The sequence below is a fragment of the Poromitra crassiceps genome (genome assembly GCF_964638095.1).
Source record: "Poromitra crassiceps genome assembly, chromosome: 29".
In the NCBI taxonomy this organism is placed as follows: Eukaryota; Metazoa; Chordata; class Actinopteri; order Beryciformes; family Melamphaidae; genus Poromitra; species Poromitra crassiceps.
The window spans coordinates 3,394,249-3,421,844 of record NC_139641.1 but is presented as its reverse complement, the minus strand read 5'-3'; the positions used below and the strand labels follow the sequence as shown (position 1 = coordinate 3,421,844).

The window sequence follows — 27,596 nt, the reverse complement described above, 5'->3', positions numbered from 1 at the left end:
TCTCTATGGCACTACCCGGGGTGCTAGGTGCCAATGCTAACTCCAATGGACACAGTCATGTAAGTCACGCAGTAAAAAAAATTGCTTATCAGAAAAGACTCATCATTAACTACCGTACATACTGGTATTATCGAAAATGCACACACACACGCACACACACTGGTGACTGTCCCCGTTTCTCGTCAGCAGTCAATATTTGTTGTTGCTCAATTTGGATCTGAGATGGACCCAGACAGAAGGGAGAGAAAGTCTGTTTTTCTCTTCCTCGTTCCCCAACTTCATCACTTTATAAATCTCTCTCTGTTATACACGTGCACGCACGCAGACACACACACACACGCACGCACACACACACACGCGCACACACACACACACACACGCACACACACACACTCTCCTTCTCACACAGTCTCACACTTTTTTCTACTGCGTCCCTTCCCCTTGATCTGTTTCAATATCTAACACACACACACACACACACTCTCTCTCTCTCTCACACACACACACACACGCACACTCTCTCTCTCTCTCACACACACACACACACACACACACACACAGGTGGGTAAACAGTGTGTTCCTGTACTTTGGAGCGGGGGGTCAGTGGATGAGTTCAGGCTTCAGGATTCTCCAGTGTCAAGTTGAAAAGGGAGGCAGATGGACAATATGAAAATGGCCAGGGTTTGTTTCCTGGCCTTGGCTGCTGGCTTGCTGCTGGAGATGTCCAGGCTGGAAGCTGCAGGCACCGAGGACACAGGTAAGAGATGTCGGAGACATGGAGACATGGAGACATGGGAAGGGCCTTTAAATGATTGATGACCAAGTCTAAACAAAAGGTTTTCCGATCAAAATCATTGAGAGAGCAATAGACCTTATTCGATTGACGTCACTCACGTACGGGCACGCCCACCGTCGCCATTATTGTTGACATAGCGCAGCCGCTTTAAGTGACAGCCTATGTAAGAGCAGAGTTTATAGGCAGCTAGCCGCCGTTAGCGTTACCTGTATCGTTCCAATTGTGTTCGGATGGTGACCTGCGTTACACGCGGCTGTAGTAATGACAGCAATAAAGTCCCCGTGGTTTGTTTCTATCTCTACCGTCCACAGACGTGAAGGGAGCGAGACGGAGGATACGTCAGCAGCACAGGAGATGTGTGGATAGTTAGGAGAGAGACAGGTGAAACTTTCTGACAGCTCCTCACAGCAAAGTCTGTTCACCTCGTTTTTTCTTTTGTTTATTATTACAGGCATTAACGGCTGCATACAAACAACAACTGTGGGTTTTTTATTGCCATCATTACCATCGCTATTTTGTAATGGAACAGAAACGACAATAAGGCCATTACTATAGTTGTCAGCTGTAGGACGGTATGTCAACAATATGGCGCTGTCAGGGGTTAGCGAATAAGGTCTATTGGCACTAAAGCCAAGCCAGTGTACGAATTAAGCCTGTTTTCTGGCCCGATTTGCGAACTGCACGACTCATTTTAGAGTCGGGCCCAATTTGAGCTTAGTCGGACGTGGTTTGCTGTGCAGTGTACGGGGGGGGGGGGGGGGGAGTGGGCGTGGTCTGCCGTGCAGTGTACAGGGGGGGGGGGGGGAGTGGGCGTGGTTTGCCGTGCAGTGTACAGGGGGGAGTGGGCGTGGTTTGCCGTGCATGCAGTGTACAGGGGGGGGAGTGGGCGTGGTCTGCCGTGCATGCAGTGTACAGGGGGGGGAGTGGCCGTGGTCTGCCGTGCAGACAGTGTACAGGGGGGGGAGTGGCCGTGGTTTGTGTTCTCTGAGTCTCACACACATCTGTCCTCTCTTCAGGTTCTGTGTTTGTATCTCGGCAGTGGGCAGCCACAGTGCTGCGCCGCCAGCGCCGCCACAACACCCCTTTAGAGGAGATCTTCCACAAAGACAACCTGGAGAGGGAGTGTATGGAGGAGGTGTGCAACTTTGAGGAGGCCAGGGAGGTGTTTGAGAATGATCAAAAGACTGTATGTTGCACACACGCACACACACACACACACACACACTTATATACACTCAGACACACACTCCGACTATCACATAATGTAACACACACTGGACATACTGGCCCATTATGTGTTAAACCGAAGGAGGGAGTTGGTTGCACATATAGCGTACGGTACATTCTAGAGCCCGACCGATATATCGGTTCGCCGATATTATCGGCCGATATTGGCCGATTACCGATATATCGTGTCGGCCGATATGGGGCGCCGATATTGCAGATTTTTTTTTTTTTAAGTTATAGACAGCATGTTGTGTATATTTGATATTTTTTGTTAACCATTTGTTCTATTGTGTTTTTGTATTTCTAGTTATTTACAATTATTAAATTCCCAGTTAAGTTTACTGTTTCATTGCATTGAGTTTATTAATAAGCTGTAAAATATCCTGCCTACATTACATATTTCAATTCATGTGAACTCATCTTTGTCAAGTGTTTGATATTTGAGGGTTGCTGATGTGGTTCCTCCTCTGGTCGTTAAGGGCACCTGTTCAGAGGGAGGGGAACTGGTTGGAATAGCGTGAACCTCCCACGTGCTATGTCCTACCAGTGAAGCTTCCCCTGTCAGGTGAAAAGAAGCGGCTGGCTAACTGCCCATGTGGAAGCATGGAGCCAGTTTTCGGCTCTCCCCAGATCGGCAGAGGGTGGAGCAGCAACCAGGATAAATAAATAAAAAATTTGCACTAATGGGAGATACAAATTTGATTAAAAAAAAAAAAAAAAAAAAAAAATATCGGCCGATATTATCCGTATTGGCATTTTTTTACTCCCTAATAGGGATGTCACAATACTAGAATTTCTGCTTCGATACCGATACCTAGGAAAATATCGATACTCGATACCATTTTCGATACGACGCGGGGAGATGCGACAAGACATCGAGAGGCATAAAAACTAAACGAAGACAGATGGACGGACAGATGCACACTTCTCCATAATCTAGGCCTGATAAAACCCATTAAAAACTTTACACTTACACAGCAGATTACACCTGTTCTAGTCATCAGCCTATCATAACACAACAGATACCCCTGCTCTAGTCATCAGAACACTTTGAGCTTGTTGAAGCAACAGATACCCACCAATGACAGGGAGGGAGAAATCAGTGGTATGTTTGATTTTTCATTAAGAGAAAGTACTGCTGATATTGATACTGTTGCAAATTAGGATTGTATCCGTTTCAAATTTTTAGTATTGGTTTTTTCGATACTATCGATACTTTTGACAACCCTACTCCCTAATATCGGTATCGGCCTCAAAAATCCAGTATCGGTCGGGCTCTAGTACATTGGGATGGTGTTACGGACACTAGCGGGCGTCCATTTTGCCTTTATTTTCCCACTAGTTTCTATTATTCATTATGGAACTGATTTAAGACAGCAGTTTATGCTTTTGTGGTTGTTAGAGAAAATATAAGTTCCATGGGCGTTTCCTAATAAATAAGCTAATACTAGTTGCCTAATAATTGCATACGCATAATTATGCTATGAGTTACCATGACTTATACCATGGTCTGGGTGAATACTCGATTCTGATTGGCTGCAAGGTGTCCATTAAAAAGTGATATTGTACAGTGATAATGGACACCTAGCTAAATGGTCTGTTCACCGTTCATATCAATGCGCCATAGTTTCAAGTGTTATCAGGAGAGCAGTTTGAGCTCTATACCCCCGTTAAGGGTTAATATGACAATTTTGGATGTTGAGAAAAAAATTGACTCGGTCAAAGTAAGTATTTAAATCACCCCTGTGTGCTCAGTTTATCAAAAATAACTCTTATTTACAATTTTGATTTTCGTTTCGGAGATTTTTAACCTCGCGTCACCAGGCTCTTCTCGGCGACAAAGGAGATTTCCCTCTGAGCGGGGACGAGCCCGGCGCGAGCCTGGCCTTTGACAGATATCAGCTGATAACTGTCAAAGGCCTTTGCAGCAACCTGCGCGAGCCCTCTGTCCCCCTTCGTTCCCGCTGTCAAACCCTCTGTTTACAACTGCAGCAAACCAGCCAGGGTGCGCGTGGTCTATCATTGAACGCTCCCGCTGAAAGCGGGGAGTATATTAATTATAGACAGCGCGCGCTCTCCCAGAGGCTGTGAAAGACAAGTGAACTCACTTTTTGGCTCCCACACCGGTTTGTAAACAAATACAAAAATGAGCGACTTTCTTGGGAAAATTTCTTTTAATATATTTGGAGAGTATGGCAACTTTGATGACTGGGATGCAGCTGAAGAAGAAAAAGAACGAGAAATTGAAAGGAAAGCTGAGAAACGGCACAAAGAGTTATCAACGGAAGAAGTAAATCAAATCGAGGAGGAAAAAGATGAGGTCAACACAAAAAAAAATACGAAATGGGCTGTTAACATACTGAGAGACTTCCTTGGACAAAAACAAAAGGACTCCAACATTGAAAGCTACAGTGCCGATGCGCTAAATGAGACCCTGCGGGAGTTTTATGCTGCTGTTCAGTCCACCAAGGCAGGAGGTGAATACAGTGTGGCAAGCCTGAGAAGTCTGAGAGGCGGTATAAACCGATACCTAACACAGTTCAACATCTTGACTGACGCCAGGTTCCATAGCAGCAATGCCGTTTTTAAGGCCATAGTTAAACGCTACAGGAAAAGTGGAAAGGATACCAGCATCCACCATCCCCGCATCTCTGAGTCAGACCTTCAGCTAATAAGAAAGTCTGTAGCCCTATCTGCAGATACACCCGTCGGCTTGGTCAGAAAAGTGTGGTTCGACATCCAGCTGTGCCTTGCTCGACGTGGCAGGGAGGGCAACCGAGAGCTGTCAATTGCATCTTTCCTCCTCCAGACAGACGAGGATGGGGTGGAGTTTGTCAGCCTGGCACACAACCCACACACAAAAAATCATCAAGACCCGAATGAGCCAGATAAAGAAACCCTCAGAGGGTTTATGTTTGCCAGGCCAGAGGATCCGCTGTGTCCGGTTGCAAGTTTTAAAAAATACATCTCCAAATGTCCATCAGATGCTAAATCCTTCTACCTCCACCCGAAGCGCAGCACCAGCACCGTGGCCTCTGATGTGTGGTACAGCCGGGAGCCTATGGGTGTGCACTACCTGGGAAGCATGATGCAAAAGATCAGCAAAGAGGTGATTACAATTGGCAAATAAAAACATGACAGTCTAACCATTTTGTATAAGACCGTGCTTGTCTGAGTTGTCTCCCGCTCCATCACAAAAATATAACATCCTATATCTTACCTTTCAGGTCGGTCTTTCGCGGGTCTACACCAACCACAGCCTCCGAAGCACAGCTGTAGGTCGCCTCTCGGACGCCGGCCTGGAGAGCCGCCAGATAATGTCGGTGACAGGCCACCGTTGCGAGAGCAGCCTGCGGGCTTACTGGGCTCCATCAGTACGGGAGAGACGAGAATGGAGCGATGTCTTGTCGTCTTCCACTTCCAGTGCCAGCAGTGCCAGCAGTGCCAGTGCCCATCAGTCCACAGCTGTCCACCCTCCTCCAAACGCCGCTAATGTGCCAGATTTGCCTGTTACTCTATCAAATTTCACAATCAATGGAAACGTTCAATTCAATTTTAAAAAATAAGCTGTAGGCTATATTTCTCCCGCTGTCGGTCTTTCTCTGATGCAAACAAATCAGTTTCTTCTCCAGCATAATTAATTACCTCGCCAATATTGTGTTCTTGTTGCAGGCCTATATGCCACTTATTTTGTTCCTCTTATTATTACCTCGCCCATGTGGGCTATAATCTGTCAAATTGTACGTTCTTGTTCTATGCGCAATATTGTTATTGAAAAGGAAAATAAAAAAGATTACTGCCTTTGCAATACAAAATAAAAATATTCTTAACCGCTAAATCAATTGTTTTCTATTCATATGATTTACAGTATATTGATGACAAGTGAAATTAATTGTTGACATGTTTGTTTTTGAATAAAAACCCAAATTATGTGGTCTGACTGACAAGAAGAAGCACGATACAGGTTTGAAAATATTCCAATAGGCTATAAAACGTCGACGATAGGCCTACTGCATGTTGCAAGCCTCATTAATCATGCGCTGTGCTGTCCTCCTTTCTCTCTCTCTCCTCTCGCCTCTTCATACGCACATTTTCTCTGTCCCACAGTAAACCCCGGAGAATAATACTCATGTATAGAGTCGTTTCCATGTTGCCAAACACTATTGACAGTTTGAGCCTTCCCGCAGATGGCAAAACAAGCAGTTTTATTAGCGAACGTGTATTGACGATGACATACCTGGACTCCAACATACTGAAAGCAGATAGTTTTCACTCTACTCCTGCCTCGCGCCATTTACGTCTTATAAGACCCGCAGACGTTAACGCAATTCCCTGGAATGCGAGTTTAAACGACCCAGTTACATGGCGTTGCATTCTTAGACATTGCCGTTTTATTTTGTATGTTGTTACATAGGCTACAATTGGCCAAATTATTAGTTAGCTTGATTCTAGAATTGTGCCAGGTGTAGAAACTAAGCAGCCATTTTATCCCATGATAGCCTAATCTCGAGGGGACTATTTTGTCTCGCCGGTTCTCAACTCATATTCAAGGTTATGAAAACTAGATTTTGATTGCAAAATGCATGGAAATATAAATGAATGGTCTTGTTTTGTTTCTTTGGCAAGTGACCATGGTATAAGCGGGTTAATGCCCTTCGAGGTGTACATTATCACTTTTTAAGGGACTTCGCGGAGGCAACCATCCTCGGCTTCGCCTCGGACGGTTCACGCCTCTCGCGTCGTCCCTTAAAAAGTGATAATGTACACCTCGTCGGGCATTAACCCTTACATGACATCTCACATATAGATTCACCCGTGGCAGAGGACTTCTCCTTTTGCTGAAACCTTGGACAGTGCATGGAGTGCCATAAAAACTGATAACAGTCTCCCCTCCTCTCTCTGTTTTCCTCTGTCCTGCCTTACAGTATAAAGCATATCGTCGCTGTCGTTCCAGGACCTCGAATTTCCAAAACAGAAACTTTTCAGGAAGTAAAAAAAACCTGTTTGCTCTTAAAATACTGAACCAAATGTCGTCAAAGTTGGCACATGTCTTAATTATAGTTAGTTTCCCGCTGAACGTGTCATTACTTTATAAATATCTGACCTGGATAAGCTCAAATGATGTTGTTTATATTATCAGTCCGACTTGGAAGCGCTTTCTCATGGCCAGTCAAGCGGGAGGCAGTCGCATCCTCATGCACGAGCCCCCAAGCTCCAGGCCGCGGGGCCGCGCGCAGGAGCAGCAGGATTGCCCCTCGCCTCTCATGTCCGAGGCGGGGGCTTTCGCATGGGGTGAGAAATAGTCTGACATAACGTAGCGTTAACGTTACTTTATTCTCGTCAGAAAACACTCCGATTTGCATGTTAAAACAAGTTTGCAGCCTAGGAATAACTGGAAAACATTTTATTGATCTATTAACGTCAGAGGAAGCCAGGATTAGTCAAAACGATATGAGAAATACACAGCGCGTCTGCCGTGTGTCTTTTCCGGGTTTATTGTCCTGCGTGGGGGGGTACAGACGGAGGTAGGGGACGAATTTCGAGGTTTGACTGACAGATTGAGGGCGAATGGCGTTACGAGATTTACTCACAAGCTCGTTTTAATGCTTTTCCATTGGTTGCATTTGTTAAAAACCACACAGAGACGTGAAGGGTGACCAATGGCATTGATTCATGACAAAAAATAAAAAAGTGAAAAAAGGCACATTCGAGGTCCTGGCACAACAGCGACGATATGTTAAACTGTCAGTCATCGGTGAATATTTGGACTCTGTATAACGTATCAGAATGTGTACATTGAGATTCAGTCCTCTGACAATACAGATTGCCAGAGAATGTATGGTTTTTAATATACTTCTATAAGACATCTTTCTGGCTCATGGTTTCATTCATTTGGTTTATATAAGCTGTTATATTACATTAGCGGATGAGGAGTGGTAATTCCATTCCCTAACAGTGGTAATATAAAGTCTTACATGTGGATTGGCTTAGACCATAACAAATATGCCATCTTACAGACTCTGTTGCGACCAGATGGTAAATGGACTGCATTTATACAGCGCTTTTATCCAACATGTCGTCATGTGGACTGGAGGAGCCGGGGATCGAACCACCGACCTTCTGATTAGTGGACCACCCGCTCTACCTCCTGAGCCACAGCCGCCCCAGATGAACATAATGCGCGCGCGCATACGTGCGCACACACACACACACACACACACACACACACACACACACACACACACACACACACACACACACACACACACACCTAAACAACCAATTCTACTGCTACTCTGGTTTTTCACTGACCTGTGTGTTTCTCTCTCAGATGGAGTTCTGGGCCACATACAGCGGTAAGCAACACACACACACACACACACACGCACATACTCACACATACGTGCACGCACGCACACACACACACACACACACACACACACACACAACCCAATGACAAGCTGCTGAATCTGAAGCATACTGTTCCCCTCTAAACCTTTGTGTGTGTGTGTGTGTGTGTGTGTGTGTGTGTGCGCGTGCGTGTGTGTGTGTGTGTGTGTGTGTGTGAATGTATGTGTGTGTGTGTGTGGGTGTGTGTGTGTGTGTGTGTGTGCAGACGAAAACCAGTGTAAATCGAGCCCCTGTCAGAATGAGGGTTCGTGCGAGCATATGAGCGACGCGTACGTTTGCTGGTGCACACCAAACTTCAGCGGCAAGAACTGTGAGACTGGTGAGTGGAACTGACTGACTGACAGATTCACACAGGGTGTTTTCACACTGTAACGACCGCTTTCGTTCCGTGCCTGAGTACGATTGCCCCCCCCCCCCCCCCCTCCCATCTCCCCTGTTTGTTCCGTGCCCGGGCACAGTTGCGTATAAACTCTAGGGGTGCTCCAAAAAATCTTCTTTCTTCTTGAAAGGATCACGATTCTTAATGCCACGATTCCTGGATCGATTCCAAACTCCCAAGAATCGATTCTTCTTCGTATTGTTAAAAAAAATATATATATATTTTTTTTACAGTGCACCTGAACGCAACATGCAAGATACCGGCTGAATAAGTGTCCAAATGTTCATGTCATTTGTGTACTGTACTGCCACGGTGCCACCACCTCTTGCACTTAAGAACTCTGGTTAATGTATTCCCCCCAAAATCTATAAATCCTTCTCAAAGTCTACAGATCCCCCCCAGTCTATAAATCCATCTTATCTGAAGAACATAAGGGGGGAATTCCCCCCTAGTTTGCTAAATGAATTTAGGCCCTGACTGTAATACTTCAGAAGTTGAATTTGAAGTTCAGCATTAATACATTTGTCATTTTTTGTCTTAGATTTACCTTTGTGTGTTATTGCAATAGAAAACTACATAATTGAGAATCGATTCTAGATTCTGGAATCGAGAATCGATTCTGGAATCGGATCGTGGCCCCAGGAATCGGAATCGGATCGTGGCTTAGCCGGATCGGAGCACCCCTAATAAACTCCCATATGGTGGCGACATGCACCTAGTTGGCTTGCGATCTGCCAATAAACACAACAAAGAAGAAAAGTAGGCTATAACGTTACATTTCAACATTTGCAGAGTAGATTATGTGGACTAGAAACAGAGCGCACTGCGCGTTCTCCTTTCTGGCTGTACCCGTTCCTTTCCAGCCTACCACGCCTCTTCCTCCTTCCCCTCCTCCTCCTCCTCCTCATCGATCATTTCTGCCATAACTCGTCAGTTTGCCCTCGAGGTCTTGCCCGCTTCGTGGCGTTGCAGACGCAGCTCGCACACTCGGCTGCGCTGCCTCGCCCACGATCAGTGTTGGGCAAGTTACTTTCAAAATGTAATATACTACATATTACTAGTTGCTTTCATTTGAAAGTAATAAGTTACTTTACAATATTACTTTCTGTGTAGAGTCACTCGTTACTTATTACACTACTTTTGCATTACTTTTACCAAAACAACAGCAGCAGCAGAATGACATCGCCGCCCCGGAACCATCCCGAAAAATAATTTCAACCGCCTTGAAGTCAGTGTAAACCATCCAAAATTCTTAATTTTGTTCTTTTTCGTTTTTTTGCATAAAAACACAGTTAAATTATGTGCTTTGATTTAATAAAATGTAACTCAATTTGTAACTTGAGTTACTTGACAAAGTAACTGGTATAATATTACTGAAATCCTATAAGTAATAAGTTATATTACTGAGTTACTGCTAAAAGTAATATATTACATGTAATATGTTACTTTTGTAACGAGTTACCCCCAACACTGCCCACGATGCACTATTTCATGGCGATCTAGCAATATCTTGTCTTAACCCATTGATACCTGATGCAGCATTTGTGTGTGTATCCCTTTAAGACCGTCTTAAATAGGGATGGGCATTTTAACCAATTTAAATACTCGAGTACTCTCCTTCTATTATGAACGAGTAATCGGGTACTCGCTGTGGGGGGGGGGGGGGGGGGGTTTGGGGGGCTTTGGGGGTCCGTGTGGAAACACACGCTTAACCCAAGTTTGGCTATGTTAAGCAGTTCATTTCGAATATCTATTACTATGGTAATGACAGGGGCAGGAGCAGGGGTAATCTGCTGTGTATGGGGCTGTTCACACATAGCGTTTGCATTTTTGCATGGAAAAAACACAACCTGTAGCACTTTTTGTGAGGAAAGGGACAATTAGGTGACGTTAGCTGCAGCTGTTGTCCCTACCTCAGATCTCTGGTGGTTGGATGGCAGCATTGGTTAGCGCTGCGTCGTCGGAGCAGACTTGTGAAACAAGCGAAGAAGGCTCATTTCCAATAGGCCTACATGCCCGGTACAATCCATTCTGCTTTATGATCAGTACAGTAACGTAAATCCACGGATTACAAGGTCCGGTGTTCTGCCAAAAAGTGAAAACTGACCAGTGACCATAACGTTAGCTGCAGCTAAATAGTGATCGACATGAAGCAATAAAGTGATTCGTTCTCCACATTTCTTGTGGCTAACGTTATGGGACGACGACAGTGTAGTCAGTAAACTAGCGCCACGTTTTCAATGAGTTTTATCGGGGGTGCGTTGTGGAGAAGTGCGTCTGTCTCGTGTCGTTAACGGGAGCGCATCTCCACCAGTCAATCTTCATGATGAGCTGGGAAACTTCCTGTTAAAACTTTCAAAATAATAGTACTTAAACAAAAGTAAATAGCTTATTGATGCACGTTGGATGAGAAAAAGGTATTTCAACAAACAAAGCAGCAAACCTTGTATCAAAATACTCGTGATGTTAAGATTACGAGTGAAACTGTGGCTGTAAGGCATTACTCAAAATTTATATTAATGCCAATGTTACAATAAGGGTTTTATTTTGAAAGCCCTAAAGCAGATGACATACTTTTACATTCTGGCTGACTTGACGCCCGTGCAGTTATGCCTGTCTGAAACACAGCCATGCTGCCTGATCCACATGACGATGTGTGCGTACCATTTTTAAAGGGGTGGGGGGTGGGGCGAGTACCCGAACAGCAGAAACATTACTCGAGTACTGACGTTATGAACGAGTACTCGAGTACCCGAGTACTCCCGCCCATCCCTAGTCTTAAAGGGATACACACACAAATGAGGGATATACACGCAAATGCTGCATCAGGTATCAATGGGTTAACCAATTAAACATGCAAAGCTAAGGGGTATTTACAAACTAATTTTTAATTGCATTAATTAAAAAGTTAATGCAATGTTCACACTCATCAAACAAACCGGTCCAGACCTGGGGTCAGTTTGGGGATAAGTGTGCTCGGAAACGGTCCCTGGTCCCCAGTGTCAAACCCTAAAGTGCTCTTCAGAAAGAGTGTAAGTTACCACATTTTAGCCTCATCTTACCAATCTCTTGTTTTCTTCTAGGAAGTTTTGGCTTGTAACCACAATTGGGGGAAAAGCATAAAAGAGACAGAAATGTATTTTAATCATTTAAATAAACATGTTTGATGGCAATGCAGACGTTGGTTGATACATTCATGTTTGGCTTGAAAATTTAAAACTAGCTATATCTAATACGAGCTTTAATGGTATCACCGGCATCGCTAATGCAAGTAATTAATAACCAAGCTAGCTAAGCTTAACAATGAAATGTTCAAAAGACCTTCCGCAATTCCCGATAGCTGTTTCAAAGTTTGTTTTCAAGAATCCAAGTGAAAATACTTCAAAAATACGTAGGAACGAATAACGACTTTTTTTCTATTTTTATGTTTTTCTGATTTTCCCCCCCCATTTTCTCCCCAATTGTACTTGGCCAAAATGTTTCCCTCTGCTGCCCTGGTCGCTGCTCCACCCTCTGCCGGTCTGGAGAGAGCCGAGACTAGCACCATGCTTCCTCCGCGACATGCACAGTAGCCAGACGCTTCTTTTCACCCAACAGCGGGAGCTTCACCGGTAGGACGTACAGTAGCACGTGGGAGGATCACGCTATTCCTGCCAGTTCCCTTCTGCAGTGAATAGGCGCCCCGACTGACCAGAGGAGGCGCTATAGGCGCAGACACCAGCCAATCATGCCTGTATGGATGCTCGAGCAAGCCGGAGGTAACACGAGGATGCGAACCTGCGCCCCTCGCGTTGGTAGGCATGCAGGGAATCTACCGCTACACTACCCGGACGCCCGATGAATATCGACTTGTAACATGTTTTAAGTTTAATAATCATAATATAATTAGTATTATTATTTTATTTTTATTTATCCTTTATTTAACCAGGAAGGTCCCATTGAGATACAATATCCCTTCTGCCAGGGAGTCCTGGTCAAGATGGACAGCAAAAATAAAAGGTTTCATATAAAAAGTACAAACGGGGACAAATAACAGAATACACACAGAAACACAAGCAAACACAAACTACAAGGATTAAAGGCTAAGAAGAAGGGCTAAATTAACATGACAATCGCACATTTCACATGCAATGACATTGTTCTATAAGAACAGATTTTAGAGTATTTTTAAACATGTCCAGAGGGGGTAAAGATTTCATGTTTAAAACATCTTGTAACTCGTTCCAGGCATATGGTGCATGAAAGGAGAAGGAAGATTTACCTAGCTCTGTTCGGGTTTTGGGGGCCAAGAGAATAATTTTCTCTGATGACCGAGTGTTAAATCGGCTGTGGCGATATGTCAATAAACTAGAAATATACAGCGGTAACTTACCTAATAAAGCTTTTAAAATAAAAAATTAACAGGTTTTTCTCCTTAGACAGACATTATTATTATTATTATTAAAAATAAAATAGAAATGTCCTGTGATTTTTTGATAGATACACTGTAGATAGATAGATAGATAGATAGATAGATAGATAGATAGATAGATGGATACTGTAGATGATTGATAGATAGATAGATAGATAGATAGATAGATAGATGGATACTGTAGATGATTATTTATTAGTAGTAGTAGTAGTACTTTATTGGCATATAGCAGTCCGTAGGCTGAATTAATTACCAATTTACAGGTTAAAAAGCAGACATCGACACAAGTTAAAAATTCAAAACAGCACATAACTAAAATGGGACTTCAGGCATAGACAAGAGCAAACTAAATCAACAGGACATGTTATGGGATAATATGTTGGTTCAGGAGTCTAGTCAGATATGGTATGGGAGAGTTCTGATGGCGGCGTGTTTTTGTGAGGGGATTGTTCAGTTTATGACAGTTCCGGGTTATACGGCCAGAGATCTGCAGACGTGTTGGGGGTAGCCAGTTGGCGAATTGGGAGGTTTGGAGGTTTTGGGCAAATGACAGACAGATCTGCTCACGTCGGGAAGCCAGGTCAGTGAGCCCTAGCTTTAACAGGGCGGTTGAGTAGTGGTCATAGTTGGGGCCGAGGATGATGCGACAGGCCCTCTTCTGTACCCGCTCCAATTGGGATGAAAGAGCTTGTGTGATGCCAGCATTCCAGATGGATAGATAGATAGATAGATAGATAGATAGATAGATAGATAGATAGATAGATAGATACAGATAGATGGATGATAGATAGCTAGCTAGATAGATAGATAGATAGACAGATAGACAGATAGATAGATAGACAGATAGATAGATACTGTAAATGATTGATAGATAGATAGATAGATAGATAGATAGATAGATAGATAGATAGATGGATGATAGATAGATAGATAGATAGATAGATAGATAGATAGATAGATAGATAGATAGAGTCACCTCTGCTTTCTTGCCCCTCTCTAGAGGTGACCAAGCAGTGTTCAGTGGACAACGGAGACTGTTCCCACATCTGTGTGATGGAGGGGCGGCGTGCTGTGTGCCAGTGTGCTGCTGGGTACAAACTGGCTCCAGACGGGGAGAGCTGTGTCCCCACAGGTACAATAAGATCAATCATAAAAACACATACAGCGTTCAGGGAACTGAGGCCTGTACCACGAAGCAAGATCAGTGGTTTAGATCTCCATGGCAACTCATGCTGCATGGCTAACCTGCTCTTGGGCAGGTTTAAGTTCAGAGAGGATAAGATCAAAACGCATGAAAGACCCAACTTCTGACTAATCAACTCTCTGAAAATCCAGAGTCACCATTCATATAGGACCCCTATATGAAAAATAGATTGCATTCAAATGATAATCACAAAAGAAAAAACATGAATGGCTCCTGTTGAATTAATCGAGGACTGAAGCGTTGCACTTCTACATGATTAAATTAAGCCTACTTACCACTTTGGAATGCTTTTATATTTATTAACTTTTATTTGTTTATTTTACTGTAGCCCATATGGCTCTGTATAGCTGCACAAAGGACCAAAGGTCGCCGCCAAATTTTTTTTTGCCACTTTGTCGCCAGATTAGAGGAATATTAACATTAAGATTGGACTGTTGTGATGTCATTATTCACCTTTTCTCACTCACCTCCATGTCACCTCTCCCTCCCTGCCCGGTTTGTAGCGGGCTCATTTTTAAAGCTAGAGCGAATAATGGCAATAAATACCACGATTTACATGACTGTATTGCTAAAGTAGAGCCTCAACACACACGTACAAGACACAATGTAGATGATGTGGACTAACATCATCACACATGAATACAATTGGGCTAATTGAATTTACAAGACTCTCAGCTTTCCAGTCACACTCAATTTCTGCAATTCCATTATTGTTTAGGGGTCCAGTATGCAGAAATATTCAGAATAGGCCAAAATAACACATTTATAATGCATGCATTTTTTTGGAAGAATAAAATGGATTAGCATAAAGTGGGCATGTCTGTAAAGGGAGACTGGGGTACCAATAGAACCCATTATTATTCAGATATCTTGAGGTGACAGGTCAAGGGACCCCTGTGAATATGGCCATGTCCATTTTTCCGTTTCCAAAATGTTGTCTAAGTTTGGAGGGGTATTTACCCCCCTTGCTGATGAGCTAGCATGTCCTGGTTGGTATCACTGGATGCCTTAGATCTTCTAGTTTCATATGATATCAGTAGCTTCGCTCTAGCTTTAAAAATGAACCCGCTACAACCCGGGCAGGGAGGGAGAGGTGACATGGAGGTGAGTGAGAAAAGGTGAATAATGACATCACAACAGTCTAATTAATCTTAATGTTAATATTCCTCTAATCTGGCGACAAAGTGGCCAATTTCTTTTTGGCGGCGACCTTTGGTCCTTTGTGCAGCTATACAGAGCCATATGGGCTACAGTAAACCTAAAGAACACAGACAAAAATGTGACAAAATAAAACATAATGTAACATGTAGCCTAAACATTTTGGTTAAAAAGAAACGTTTCACTGCCCCTTTTAACATCCAAAGACAAAACTTGATCTCTCTTTCTTTCTGCCCTCATCGCCACCCCCTCAGAGCAGTTTGCCTGCGGCCATGTGAGTGAGCCCAGCAGCTCAGAGACCAGGTCCCTCATCCCAGCATCCAACAGGACACACGCCTCCTTTTATGATTACGATTATGATGACATGGACAACCTGACGCTATCTGAACTCCTCCTCAACTCCTCTGTGGTGGAGCCAGATCAGGTGATGTGAACCATTCAACTATCAGACCCTTTCATCCACTTAAATACATAGCCTACACATTAGGGTTGTGCGATGTCAGTAAATTATCCATCGTGATTATTCCACCGTGAACCATCGTGATCCACGATGGCATCGTCATTGGCGGGGGTGGGGGGAATAATTAATAATGTATTAAGTCGCTGCGGTGCGGTAATGCCATTCATTAATGCGTTCATTAACAACTGGACAGCTGAGCTCTTCACGGAGACCAGCGGGCTTCGATAGGCTACTATTAGCCTCTGTGCTGCTAACAGCACAGAGCCAGGCGACTGAATGAAGCAGTGGCTCTCACTACCAGCAATTTGAATGGCGCAAATAACAAAATGTTAACGTTACAGGTCCTCACCAACAACGTGTGTGTGTTGAATTTAACTAGCTGGCAGTAAACTGACTGAATTACTGGCTGATATAACGTTAGATTCGCGTGGGCTTTTGAACCTAATGAGAGCGATTTGACGAGGAGAGGAGAGTTGAGAGAGAAACACAGCTGCTGCTGTAGCCTCAACGCGAGACTGATCAGTCATTCAGACTGATGAGTGTGAATGCCCCGGCGACATTAAACAAGCGCTCCCAGTGCAGAGAAGCAGTAGAGCGGAGGAGGGGGAGGAGGAGGCTTCTCTGAGTCTGAACTGGGCGCGCTCGTTTAATGCCGCCGGCGCGTCCCCCACGCGTCACGGTAAGTTGACTTGGTATTTTTTATTATTAAAACGGTACAAATTTATTTCGAACAGATAATTAATCACGATGATCCGATGTAGAAGGCTCAGAGGTCGATGGGGGGTCGGCCAATCACGATGGTCGATGCCATCGTCCATCGTGCCAACCCTACTATATTACATATTATAAAACGGCTCTCTCAAATCAAGCAATCTGATTGGTTCACAGCCATTGTATAAATCCAATAACCCACTCCAATAACCCATGGCCATGGGTTATTGAGTTGCCATGGCAACTCTCTTACTAAAAGCCTTTGGTTACCTCAAAAAAAACAAATGGCGGAGACAGCTGTCAGATCCTTGTTCATCGATCTTCGCTTATAACTTTACTAATACTTCGCAGAAAATTATGTTTTGTACAAGAATAAATGCGGGCTAATGTCTTCTTTGCAAAAAAAAAGGCTGTTAACCCCGCATTTAACCCCGCATTTAACCCCGTAACGTTAGTTGGTGTCGGGCTTTGCAGAAAAGCTCTCAGCTTCTCAGCAAGCGCTGAGAATGCAGCGCTGCGCTCGAGCTGCGTGTCGGGCTTTCCAGAAAGCACTCAGCTTCTCAGCAAGCGCCAGGATTGGCCAATGTCAACTTCAGTCTCCAGAACGATCCAATCAAATCACCCGCACGTTCTTGCGGTCCCGCCTTACAGTAGTGTTTCAACTGACTCTACCAGAATACCATGCCAGTCGGACTTATAGTATTATTATTATTATTATTATTATATTATTATACTTGGAAACCGTTTTATAAAAGCAATATAGCACTCGAGCTGCGTGGTGTTGTGGCATATATCCCGCTGATAAGCTGTTATCCCACAAGGCCGCATAACAGCTTATCAGCGGGATATATTCGCCACAACACACTTGCTCTCATGCTATATTGCTTAAATGTACATCTCTCCTGAAAATTCACACTTTTCCACTCTGTACACCATTTGATCTCACATGTCCAAACACAGGAATCCTAATCTATCATGAACTGTCCTGATGTCCTGCCATGTCAGCAATGGAACTGTCTCATCACACACGTAGGGCCCTATCTTCGTACGGCGCTATCGTTTGCGCTGCCGTTTGCGCGCCTCTTATTGCTATCTTCCCTGAGTCTTAAGCCATCGTCTGCCTCCACCGTCCAGTTTTGCGCTGGGATCTAAGCGCAGACACAGGTGTAGGCGTGGCCCAGGCGTGTCCGTGGGCCTTTAGCCTATCATCTCCCTCCCGCAAGTGTCATTTTGCGCTCTGGCGAAGATACCGTCGGTATGTTCCGAGCGCAAACACAGGTTTACCCTAACCGTTCCAAAATAGGCGTTCCAGCGCAATGTGTTAGAAAAAAAGGCATTGGGTGCTCTCAATTTTAACTCCACCAAATAGCTGGTCTTAGAGCAAAAAAAAACACTACGCCAGGCGTACCCTGAGCGCAGACAGTATTCTCCGGCGCAGTGCAGGGAATCCTCGCTTGGATAGGCCCATTACACACGGCTCGCACGCGGACACACCTCCCTCCTCAGAATGCCACGTTGATTTTCAACTCACCTACACTGCAGAAAAAAACACACCTTGATTTAACAATGAGAATTTGTTTGTCATGGTTTTGTGCGAAAAAGTGATTTGCGTTTTGAGTTGGATTACCAGGGGAACGAGGGTCTGGCGGGGCGGGAGTCTGTGTGTAGCGCGGGGAGGGGTGCTTTTAAGTGTTCGGCTAGTGTGCCGTGTCCTGGAGGGGGGTCTCCCCGGAGAAGGTGTGAGCTGGGCCGGGTAGGCAGGCCGGGTGGGTCGGTGCACAGGGTGGGTAGAGGCACTGAGGCAGCGCCGTGCACGGTCCCGTGGATCGAAATCAGTTTCTGGCAGCAAATCACTTTTTGACACAACACCGGCCAGTAGGCTATACAGTAACCATTGATAGTATACAGTAACCTCCCCCTGCAATTGCACCATGCAACAATAGCTTAACCCGAGTGGACAATTCTGGTATAGGCTATTGAAATAGGCTAGAATTAAAATCTCACACATCCCTACCCTATTAAAGAAACAAATATTTTTAAATGTGTATGTTATAGCCTGAATCCGAACTGGTTCATCCTCCAATTCTCTCTCTCTCTCTCTCTCTCTCTCTCTCTCTCTCTCTCTCTCTCTCTCTCTCTCTCTCTCTCTCTCTCTCTCTCTCTCTCTCTCTCTCTCTCTCTCAAATTAAAAGGTCACCGGCTCAAGTAGACGGTTTAAAATATGCCAGATAAATAAATTCCTTATATAAAATAGCCTAATATTGTGTGACCTATAGCCTAAGTGATGTTGCCAATAAGTTACGACTTAAATAGAGACTTACATCATATTTTTTCCACCCCCTGTTATGTTGAGTGTTTGCCAAACACTGTTTGGTGACAAAGAAAAATGTAGCAGCTGCTTTCTTTACTGTAGCGCAGCCGCACACGCAGCATCAGTCCCGCCGGCCAGCGCTGGACCCGCTGTGACTTGACGCAGGAGGAAACCCAAACGTCAAAACACACATCCCTTGCTAGGCCAGTCCTTTTTTTAATCTAGATCGTGCAACGACAAGTACTTCAGCCGAGCCCAGCAAGACGGCAGGAAAGCGCCAAGCACCTGCTATTCTTCCTCAAGAAGAAACAAAAGCGTGCCTGCCGCCGTCAAAAGCGAAAGAGACCCGACGTAGGCTGACAATTTAGCCGAGGTAAAAAGCCACCTGTCGGCCCAATCAATCAATCAATCAATCAATCGCTCGCTCCAGTTACGCCTCATGCACATCATGAAATGCTAGGCCTGTGAAAGCCTCTTTGACGCTGCAGCTTGATAGGCTGTCTTGCTCTATTTCCGTGTCTGATTGGTCCATTTGAATCTCGCGCCCCCTGCCGCTGGAACCGCCCAGCGTTTCCCTGTCGCAGACAGACAGTCTTACGGCTCGTGCACATCTACAATGGCAAAATCGCTTTTCCGCCTTGTCGCGCGAGGTTGAAATGGACCAATCAGACGCGGAAATGGAGCAAGACAGCCTATCAAGCTGCAGCGTCAAAGAGGCTTTCACAGGAGGCAAGCCGCCGAGCGTTTCATGGTGTGCCCGAGCCGTTACTCTTAACCATCAATTTGTTCCTTTTCTCACTCACCTCCGCTCCGACAGCTAGGCCTATATAATGCCGTGATATTTACTTATTTGCATCTGATAAAATACAACAATTTAATTTTACAAATGAGACAAAATTGCTGAACTTAAATGAGCATTTATTTAACTCTGTCTCTGCACTTATAAATCAAAAACTACAAAAATAAATACATAATGCTTATACATACATATACTTAATGCAAATACAATTTGCTTTCCGAGCAGTTCTCTGCACTCCGCAAGAAATGCTATCTAAAAACAACAAGAAGAAAACAGATGAATGGGGCAGCCATCCCCTACTACGCTACCGTTGACACTACCGTTGCATAGCAACAACAGACCGGAAGTAACCAGAGTAGGCTAACTTGTGCACAGGTCATCAAGAACTTGTGAATGAAAAACAAATTGCACCAAACAAACAGCAGCATGTCAGCAGATACAGTGGCAGCATCTTGTTAGAACAAAAACAAACTGTAGGCTTAATACTTACAAAATGAAACGTCTCAGCCTCCTCTCCTCTCAGCTGTGTCCACGACATCATCAGCATAACGTTAGCTTAGCTACAAGCTAGTAGCAACCTAGCTGTTGCGCTAACAGGTCGTTGTCCGTTGTCTGAAGCCGTTCTTTGTTTCTTTCTGAAACCGAAGCTATCCGGGCTTTTACACCCCGTTGGCAGCTTAAACCTTTTCTTCGGTGGCATGGTCGCTATACTAAAGATTAATAATATCGTGTTGGCTTCAGGCGGCTGTTTACATCACGTGATGGTTGCATGTCTTCTTCTTCTGCTGTTGTGGCTTCTTCTCCCTGCAACTCGGTTGTAGTAGTAGAACACGCGCTCATGGGCGGCGCATGGTGGCTTGGAGGTGAAATGCAGCCTATTTCACACAATTCAAACGGTTTTTGGGGAAAACTGAAAACATGTTTCTTATTTAGCCTATTTATCTAGTTAACATAAATAATACTAATTATTACATCGAAAAATGTGTTATTTGGGAAAAAATAAAAAAAATAAAGTTATATTTGTGGGGGTCCCACAGGTGTTCTGGACTATGGGGTCCCAGACTCTATCTATGGGGTCCAAGACCGCATAGGTCCCCCCATAACTCGAACCCTGAGGAGATTAATCAAAATGCTTACCACAAATAAAGCCACATGGGAGCCGAGAACGAGTGGAGAGCTGCCGCAGGTGCCAGGTGTGGAGTGGGAAAGATTAAGGTGTGTAGCCTATAGAGAGCCGCAGGGATGACGTATTTTTGTAGTCAGAACGCGGAAGTCCCGGACTTCCTGGTTCTTCACTGTTTCTGTCTATGGGATTTTTGAATGGGTTTTTGCCGCGATGCTTCTAATAATCTCTCTGGGCAACGCTGGCTTAATGAAACGCGAACCAGAGTTCAGTCGGAAACTCATAAAAGTGGTCCTCGTGTGTGAAGATGATATTACTAGCATCGCGCCAAAAACCCATTCAAAACTCCCATAGGCGAAAACAGTGAAGAACCAGGAGTGTTAGCATCGATGATTTCCGGACTCATTCCTGCGGCTCTCTATTGCTGGAGATTCAAGTTGTGCGCTGTCTGCACTGACACTGTCGCACTTATTACTTTTAGCTACGTTGTTTTTTTCATCAAGGCAATGTGCAGAAGATATGGGTTCATGAGTGTCTGCAAATGCAGATAGATAGGCTACAGTAGGAGCGTGCATGTTGTCTGTTTCAATAACGAAAGCGGCCTCACCGAGAACGACGTGCCGACCAATTAAATATTCTTGCTGCAAAATCGGCCTCTTAATGACAACACTGGAATAAATATCATCGACTATAGAGGCTATAAAGAATAGACTATAGAGAAATAAATGGATTCAAAAACGTTATTTTACAACATCCTTTTTTAAATAGTGGCCGGTAAATATTCGATATGGCTGGAATTCTCGAAGGTTACCGGCTGCATTGGCCGTCTGGAAAAATGCCTAGCGGAATCCCTGGCGCTAACGCAAAATTAACGCCGTTGCGACGATAGGGCCCGTAATCTCTGTGCCACAACTTACTGTACTGTACAATTCCCCTGCATCACCAATCTGTTTCTCTTTGGAGAACTGTATCTGATAGAAAGGTTCCCTGTTAAGGGGCGTTCACACCGAGATATTTATTTTTCGCTCTGTCGCTCAAGTCAACCCTTTGGAATCGCTCTGTCGCTCTGTTTAAATCGCTCATCAACAGGCACACGAAATGACGGACATGTGGGGGATATAACGTTACGCAATGTCATGCTGTTTGTCCACTACGAGCCACCGTCATTGTTTACAAGCTAAGACTATCAGCGTGCTCCTAATGCGAGCTGCATACCGGTAGTACAGACTTCACTTCATGTCAGCTGTCAGCCTGTCAATGTGGTTTGTTGCCACACAATAAACCAGCGGTTTGTTCCAAGCCAGAGTGATCCTTGACTCGCTCTCACACGGCAGCCAATCAGCGTTGAACAGCGAGGGACTGATGCCAGCGTATTTTCGCTCGAGTTGGAATATTTCATCTTGAGCGACGAGCGTATTTTCTCCCTATCGCTCTGTCTCTGCCGCTCGGACGCCCAGCGATTATTCTCCCAGGCGAATATACGCTCAATCGCTCGTTTGCATTGACTTTGTATGTAAACTCGACGCCAGCGACAAACTTTAATAGGTCGGTGTGAACGCAGCTTTAGGTGCCTATGCACGGCGAGATGGGCTGAAAGGGGCCTAATCCGGGGCCAAATAGGCCTGCCGGGTTCCCTGGAGCTACTGCGAATAGTGACATCACCAGGGACTGTATGACATCATCAGGGCCATGTGACATCACAATGGAGAGTGATGGTGTGAATGACATCAGCAATGACATGAAGCCGAGTGACATCATCGACCCAATGACCTCATCTGTGATGTCACGATAAGCAACAAGGAATAACATTCCCATCGACAGCTGGACGTCACAATGGTGATGTCACCGTCAAAAGTGATGTCATAAGGGCACACGCACGCACACCCACACAAGGAGGCATTGTGACAAGACTGATCAGTGATGTCACACACCCCCACATACACACACACGAGGAATTGTGACAAGACTGATAAGTGATGTCATAGGGGGGCACACACACCCACACACACACACACACTGATGATGTCATCAGTGATATCATAATGGCACACACACACACACACACACACACACTAGGAGGCATTGTGACATCACTGATGCAATAACATTTAGTGAGCAACGTACACACACACGCGCCAATAGGGCAGGCGAGGCCGAGAGAGGCTAGGCATTATAATTAGGATCCTTAAATCATATTATTCAAGTAAGCCAAAACTCTGACCCTTTACTTTACTTTACTTTCATGATTTGACATCATCAGGTGACCTCTGCTGTGAGCTTCACCGTGAGCCCGAGCAGCGCTGGGCTGAGCCCGAGCAGCGCTGGGCTGAGCAACACCACCGAGGCCGACAAGAAAAAGCGGATTGTGGGAGGGAATGAGGCCATTCCTGGAGAGATACCCTGGCAGGTAGGTAGGGAGGGGTGCAGGCAGACTAACTGACAAATCCAACTCAACTATATGTGTTGTTACTTGGGTGAAAAGTAGCAATGTACCCGGTGTTGCCTGGGCTAATTAGGCACAAAGCAATACTTGCACCTTTGGCTTGGCTGGGAATGATGGTGGTTTGTAGGACTTTAAGTGGTCCAATGAAATGAGAAACAACTGTATGCAGAGGAAACGAGAAGCCATGGATACTCAACTTGCTTTGCCCGGGGGCCACTTTCGTGAAATGATAGAAGTCCAGGGGCCAGTTAATAAACAAACAATATACATTTTTCTGTAGCGGATTGTAGGTTTTTGGGGTGTCAGCCGGAGTTTAGTCTGACAATGTTGTGCACACCGGATAGTTAGTTAGGTTAAGTACATACATAAGTGCCTGGGTAGCGCGAGCAGACGGCGGTAATTGACAATTTAGTAGCTAAATCATAGATTATTGAAAGATATTCCATATACCAGACTGAAATGCTATAACAGAAGTGTGAGTATTGGCCAGAATGACATGAACATTTGGACACTTATTCAGCGGGTATCTTGCATGTTGCGTTCAGGTGCACTGTATTTTTTATTTTTTTTTGCAATTCCATCGCGGGCCACACACAACAAGTTGAGTATCACTGGTGTACGCTGTGTTGCTATTCTTCCATTCCATCCTTATTTGTGTGTGTGTGTGTGTGTGTGTGTGCATGCGCATGTGTGTGTGTGCGTGTGTGTGTGCATGTGTGTGTGTGCGTGTGTGTGTGTGCGTGCGTGCATGTGTGTGTGCGTGTGTTTTAGGTGACCCTAATGCGTCCTGGCAAAGGCCATGGAGCCTCCAGTTTCTGTGGAGGCTCTCTGCTCAGTGAGCTGTGGGTCATCACTGCTGCTCACTGTCTCATCGAGGCAAAGACGGCTTCAGCAAACTTCTTCGTCCGAGTCGGTAAGAACAAAAATCCTTACGTGAAGATTCTCATTTTGTATCCCTAAAAATACAATGCAATCCCGTCTTCAAAAGCGTCGCCTAATTTGTTTAGTTATGCGCTTTCGATCAATACAGTAGTTGGTGTCTGGATTTCTTAAAAGGTATACTGAACAAGAAATATGAACGCAACACTTTTGTTTTTGCTTCCCATTTTTCATGCAAATAAAAGGCTTATTTCTCTCAAATTTTGTTCAAAATTTTGTTAAAAAATCAATGTCCGTGAGCACTTCTCCTTAGCCAAAATAATCCATCCACCTGACAGGTGTGGGCTATCCACCTGACAGGTGTGGGCGTGGCCTATCCAGATGCTGATTAATGCACAGGTGTTGATCATGTCACTAAAGCCACCTCCAATGTGTTCTGCTGCCTTCACATGTAACTTGTGAGCTGCAGATTGAAACATGAAATCAATAAATAAAGATTTGAAAGCTTAAACCCTTTAGCTTTCATTTGTCAATATCGCTCCCGTCACTCCGTCACTCATCAGCCATGTCTAGTTGTAGTTCAGCTTTGAAAACTTTCCGCTCCATCCAGGCGCAAAAGGGAAAAAAAAACATCATTCTAATTCTAAAACCCACAATGCATTTTGCCTTCCCTGTGCAAATTCAGAATCAGAATGATTTTTATTGCCACAGTATGCAAGTTACATACGAGGAATTTGTCTTAGTGTCTGCAGCGGTCACATCAATATACAGAGATAAGAAGTAGGAAGATAACTAAAGACAATCGCAAAGTTGCAAGTGCAATCAAATCGAGTCAATATATACAATATGTACATGAGTGGTGAAGTGTTCTGTGGATCATAAATATGAATTTACGTTGAATTTACATGAGATTTACAGACCGAGTTAAATATACGTTAAATAGGCAGTGGATTTACATGAATTTACAGTCGGAGTTAAATAAGAGTTTACATTGAATGTACATGAAATTTACAGGCTAAGTTAAATAGGCATTAAACGTGCAGGGAATTTACATGAATTTACAGTCCCAGTTAAACAGGCATTAAATTAGATATGAGTTATAGTTTTATGGGGGGGGGGGGTTCAGTTGAGTTTTGGAGGAGGTAGTGAGTTTGTGTGTGTGGGGGGGGGGGGTTGTTCAGCTAATCACGATGCATTTCATCGGTCACATGTCTTGAAACAACCACTACGCCTCTGCGTCGCAGCCGGGATTAGAGGGAAAACGACAACACATGCTGCAGGTCTGAAATATACACGCAAATGCTGCATCAGGTATCAGTGGGTCAAGGGGAAAAGGCTATGGGATTTTAGAATGGGGACTTTGGTTAAAATGCATGAAATAAGGTCTGTGGTTATGGGAGTGGGAATTTGTGTTCAGCAGGATAATCTTCACAAACGAGGACCACTTTTATGAGTTTTCTGAAAATTGCATTTAACGGAGAATTCCTGTTTTTTTACACCCCAGACCTTATTTCCAGCTTAAAATATGATGTCCTGGAACTGGCCAAAACGGGCGTAAACGGGGCATACGTCGTTCACACTGTAAATAACGTATTTTCTGTCACGTCGCGGTTCATTATGGTTGTTATATAATTATGAGAACATGAATTAGCTATGTAACGAAGTTACCAGTCCACTTTTATGACCATGAATTGTTGAGCTAGTGCCTACCATGGGATCATGATCCAGGCCCGGTTCTACGGGGGTGCAAAAGCACACATTGCACCCTTATTTTAATTGTCTGCATGCTCAGTTGAAAAGTTTTTTTTTTTTTTTATATATATATATAAATAAATGCTGCAGCTGCACACTTACTGTTTAAACTTGAATTATAATTGTTGTTTTTCTTTGTTCTTTGATGTGAATTTATGGCTTTTTGGCACCTATATGTAACCTTTTAAGGTTGAGATAATTGTATTATCATTATATGGTCCAAATATTTCAGTAAAGCACTTGAAACACTTGAAATATTCTTGCTTGGGTGGTATCATTCTACTTGAAATGATGGTAAAAATTCATTATTTTTAGTAAAATAACATGGCCGGGCATCTGCACCCCTTCCTATCTAGGATGCATCCCTAGTCATCTTGTTCTGGAACCGGCCCTGTCATGATCCCATAGGCATCCAGGAATTGAGCGAGGGAAGGCGCCTTTGCTTGGGAGGCCCACAGTCTCAGACTTTGAAAACCCCTGCTCTATGCTATATCCCTCCATCTACAGGTGAACATGATCTGGACCGGACGGAGGGCACCGAGCGAGATCACTTTGTGATCGAGCAGTTCATCCACCCGCACTACGACGACCGCAAGTCCAAGTACAACCACGACATCGCCCTGCTGCAGCTCAGCAGCCCCGTGCAGCTGTCGGCCCAGCGCCGCCCGATCTGCCTGGGCCCCAAGGTCTTCACGGAGAGCCTGCTGAGGGAGGCCAGGAGCTCCCTGGTGAGCGGCTGGGGAACCCTGAGCTTTCAGGGCCGCGAGGCCCGGACGCTGCAGAAGCTGGAGGTCCCGTACGTGGACCGCACGGTGTGCAAGGGCAGCAGCCGGGACCACATCACGCGCTTCATGTTCTGCGCCGGCTTCCACAGCGAGCGCAAAGACGCCTGCCAGGGCGACAGCGGCGGGCCGCACGCCACAAACTCCCACGGCACCTGGTTCCTCACCGGCATCGTCAGTTGGGGCGAGATGTGCGCTCTGGAGGGAAAGTACGGCATCTACACTCGAGTCTCACTCTACTACCCGTGGATCAGTCAGACCACGGGGATTCGAATTAGCAACTCGACAAACTGACCACGCAATGCGTGTAAAGCTACTTCATAACAGCTATCATACACACAAAGCCAGAGGCGTATCTAAAATGTGCTTACGCAACAAGGCCATGAAACCATCTATATCAGTGATACTCAACTTGCGGGCCCGCCCCGTGTGGCCCGCGATGGAATTGCAAAAAAAAAAAGTCATTCTGTCATCCTGGCCAATACTCCACTTCTGTTATAGCATTTCAGTGTGGAATATGGAATATCTTTCAATAATCTATGATTTAGCTGCTAAATTGTCAAATACTGCCGTCTGCTCACTACCCAGGCACTTATGTATGTACTTACTAACTAACTTAACCTACAGTAACTAACTATCCGGTGTGCACAACATTGTCAGACTAAACTCCGGCTGACACCCCAAAAACCTACAATCCGCTACAGAAAAATGTATATTGTTTGTTTATTAACTGGCCCCTGGTCTTTATCA

The 27,596-nt window shown here is 44.7% G+C and overlaps 1 protein-coding gene across 1 annotated transcript; it reads left to right on the top strand.

Annotated features, from left to right (window-relative positions):
* Positions 1-672: 672 nt before the first annotated feature.
* LOC310800276 (coagulation factor IX-like) lies at positions 673-27,140 on the top strand (the record flags this gene model as incomplete). The annotated part of the gene is made up of 9 exons (XM_083662849.1): positions 673-757; positions 1,813-1,982; positions 8,355-8,379; positions 8,640-8,753; positions 14,225-14,356; positions 15,841-16,010; positions 23,251-23,397; positions 24,205-24,346; positions 26,572-27,140. 9 exons carry the CDS (start codon positions 673-675, stop codon positions 27,138-27,140), a joined length of 1,554 nt encoding a protein of 517 aa, XP_083518975.1.
* Between the last annotated feature and the right edge of the window lie 456 nt (positions 27,141-27,596).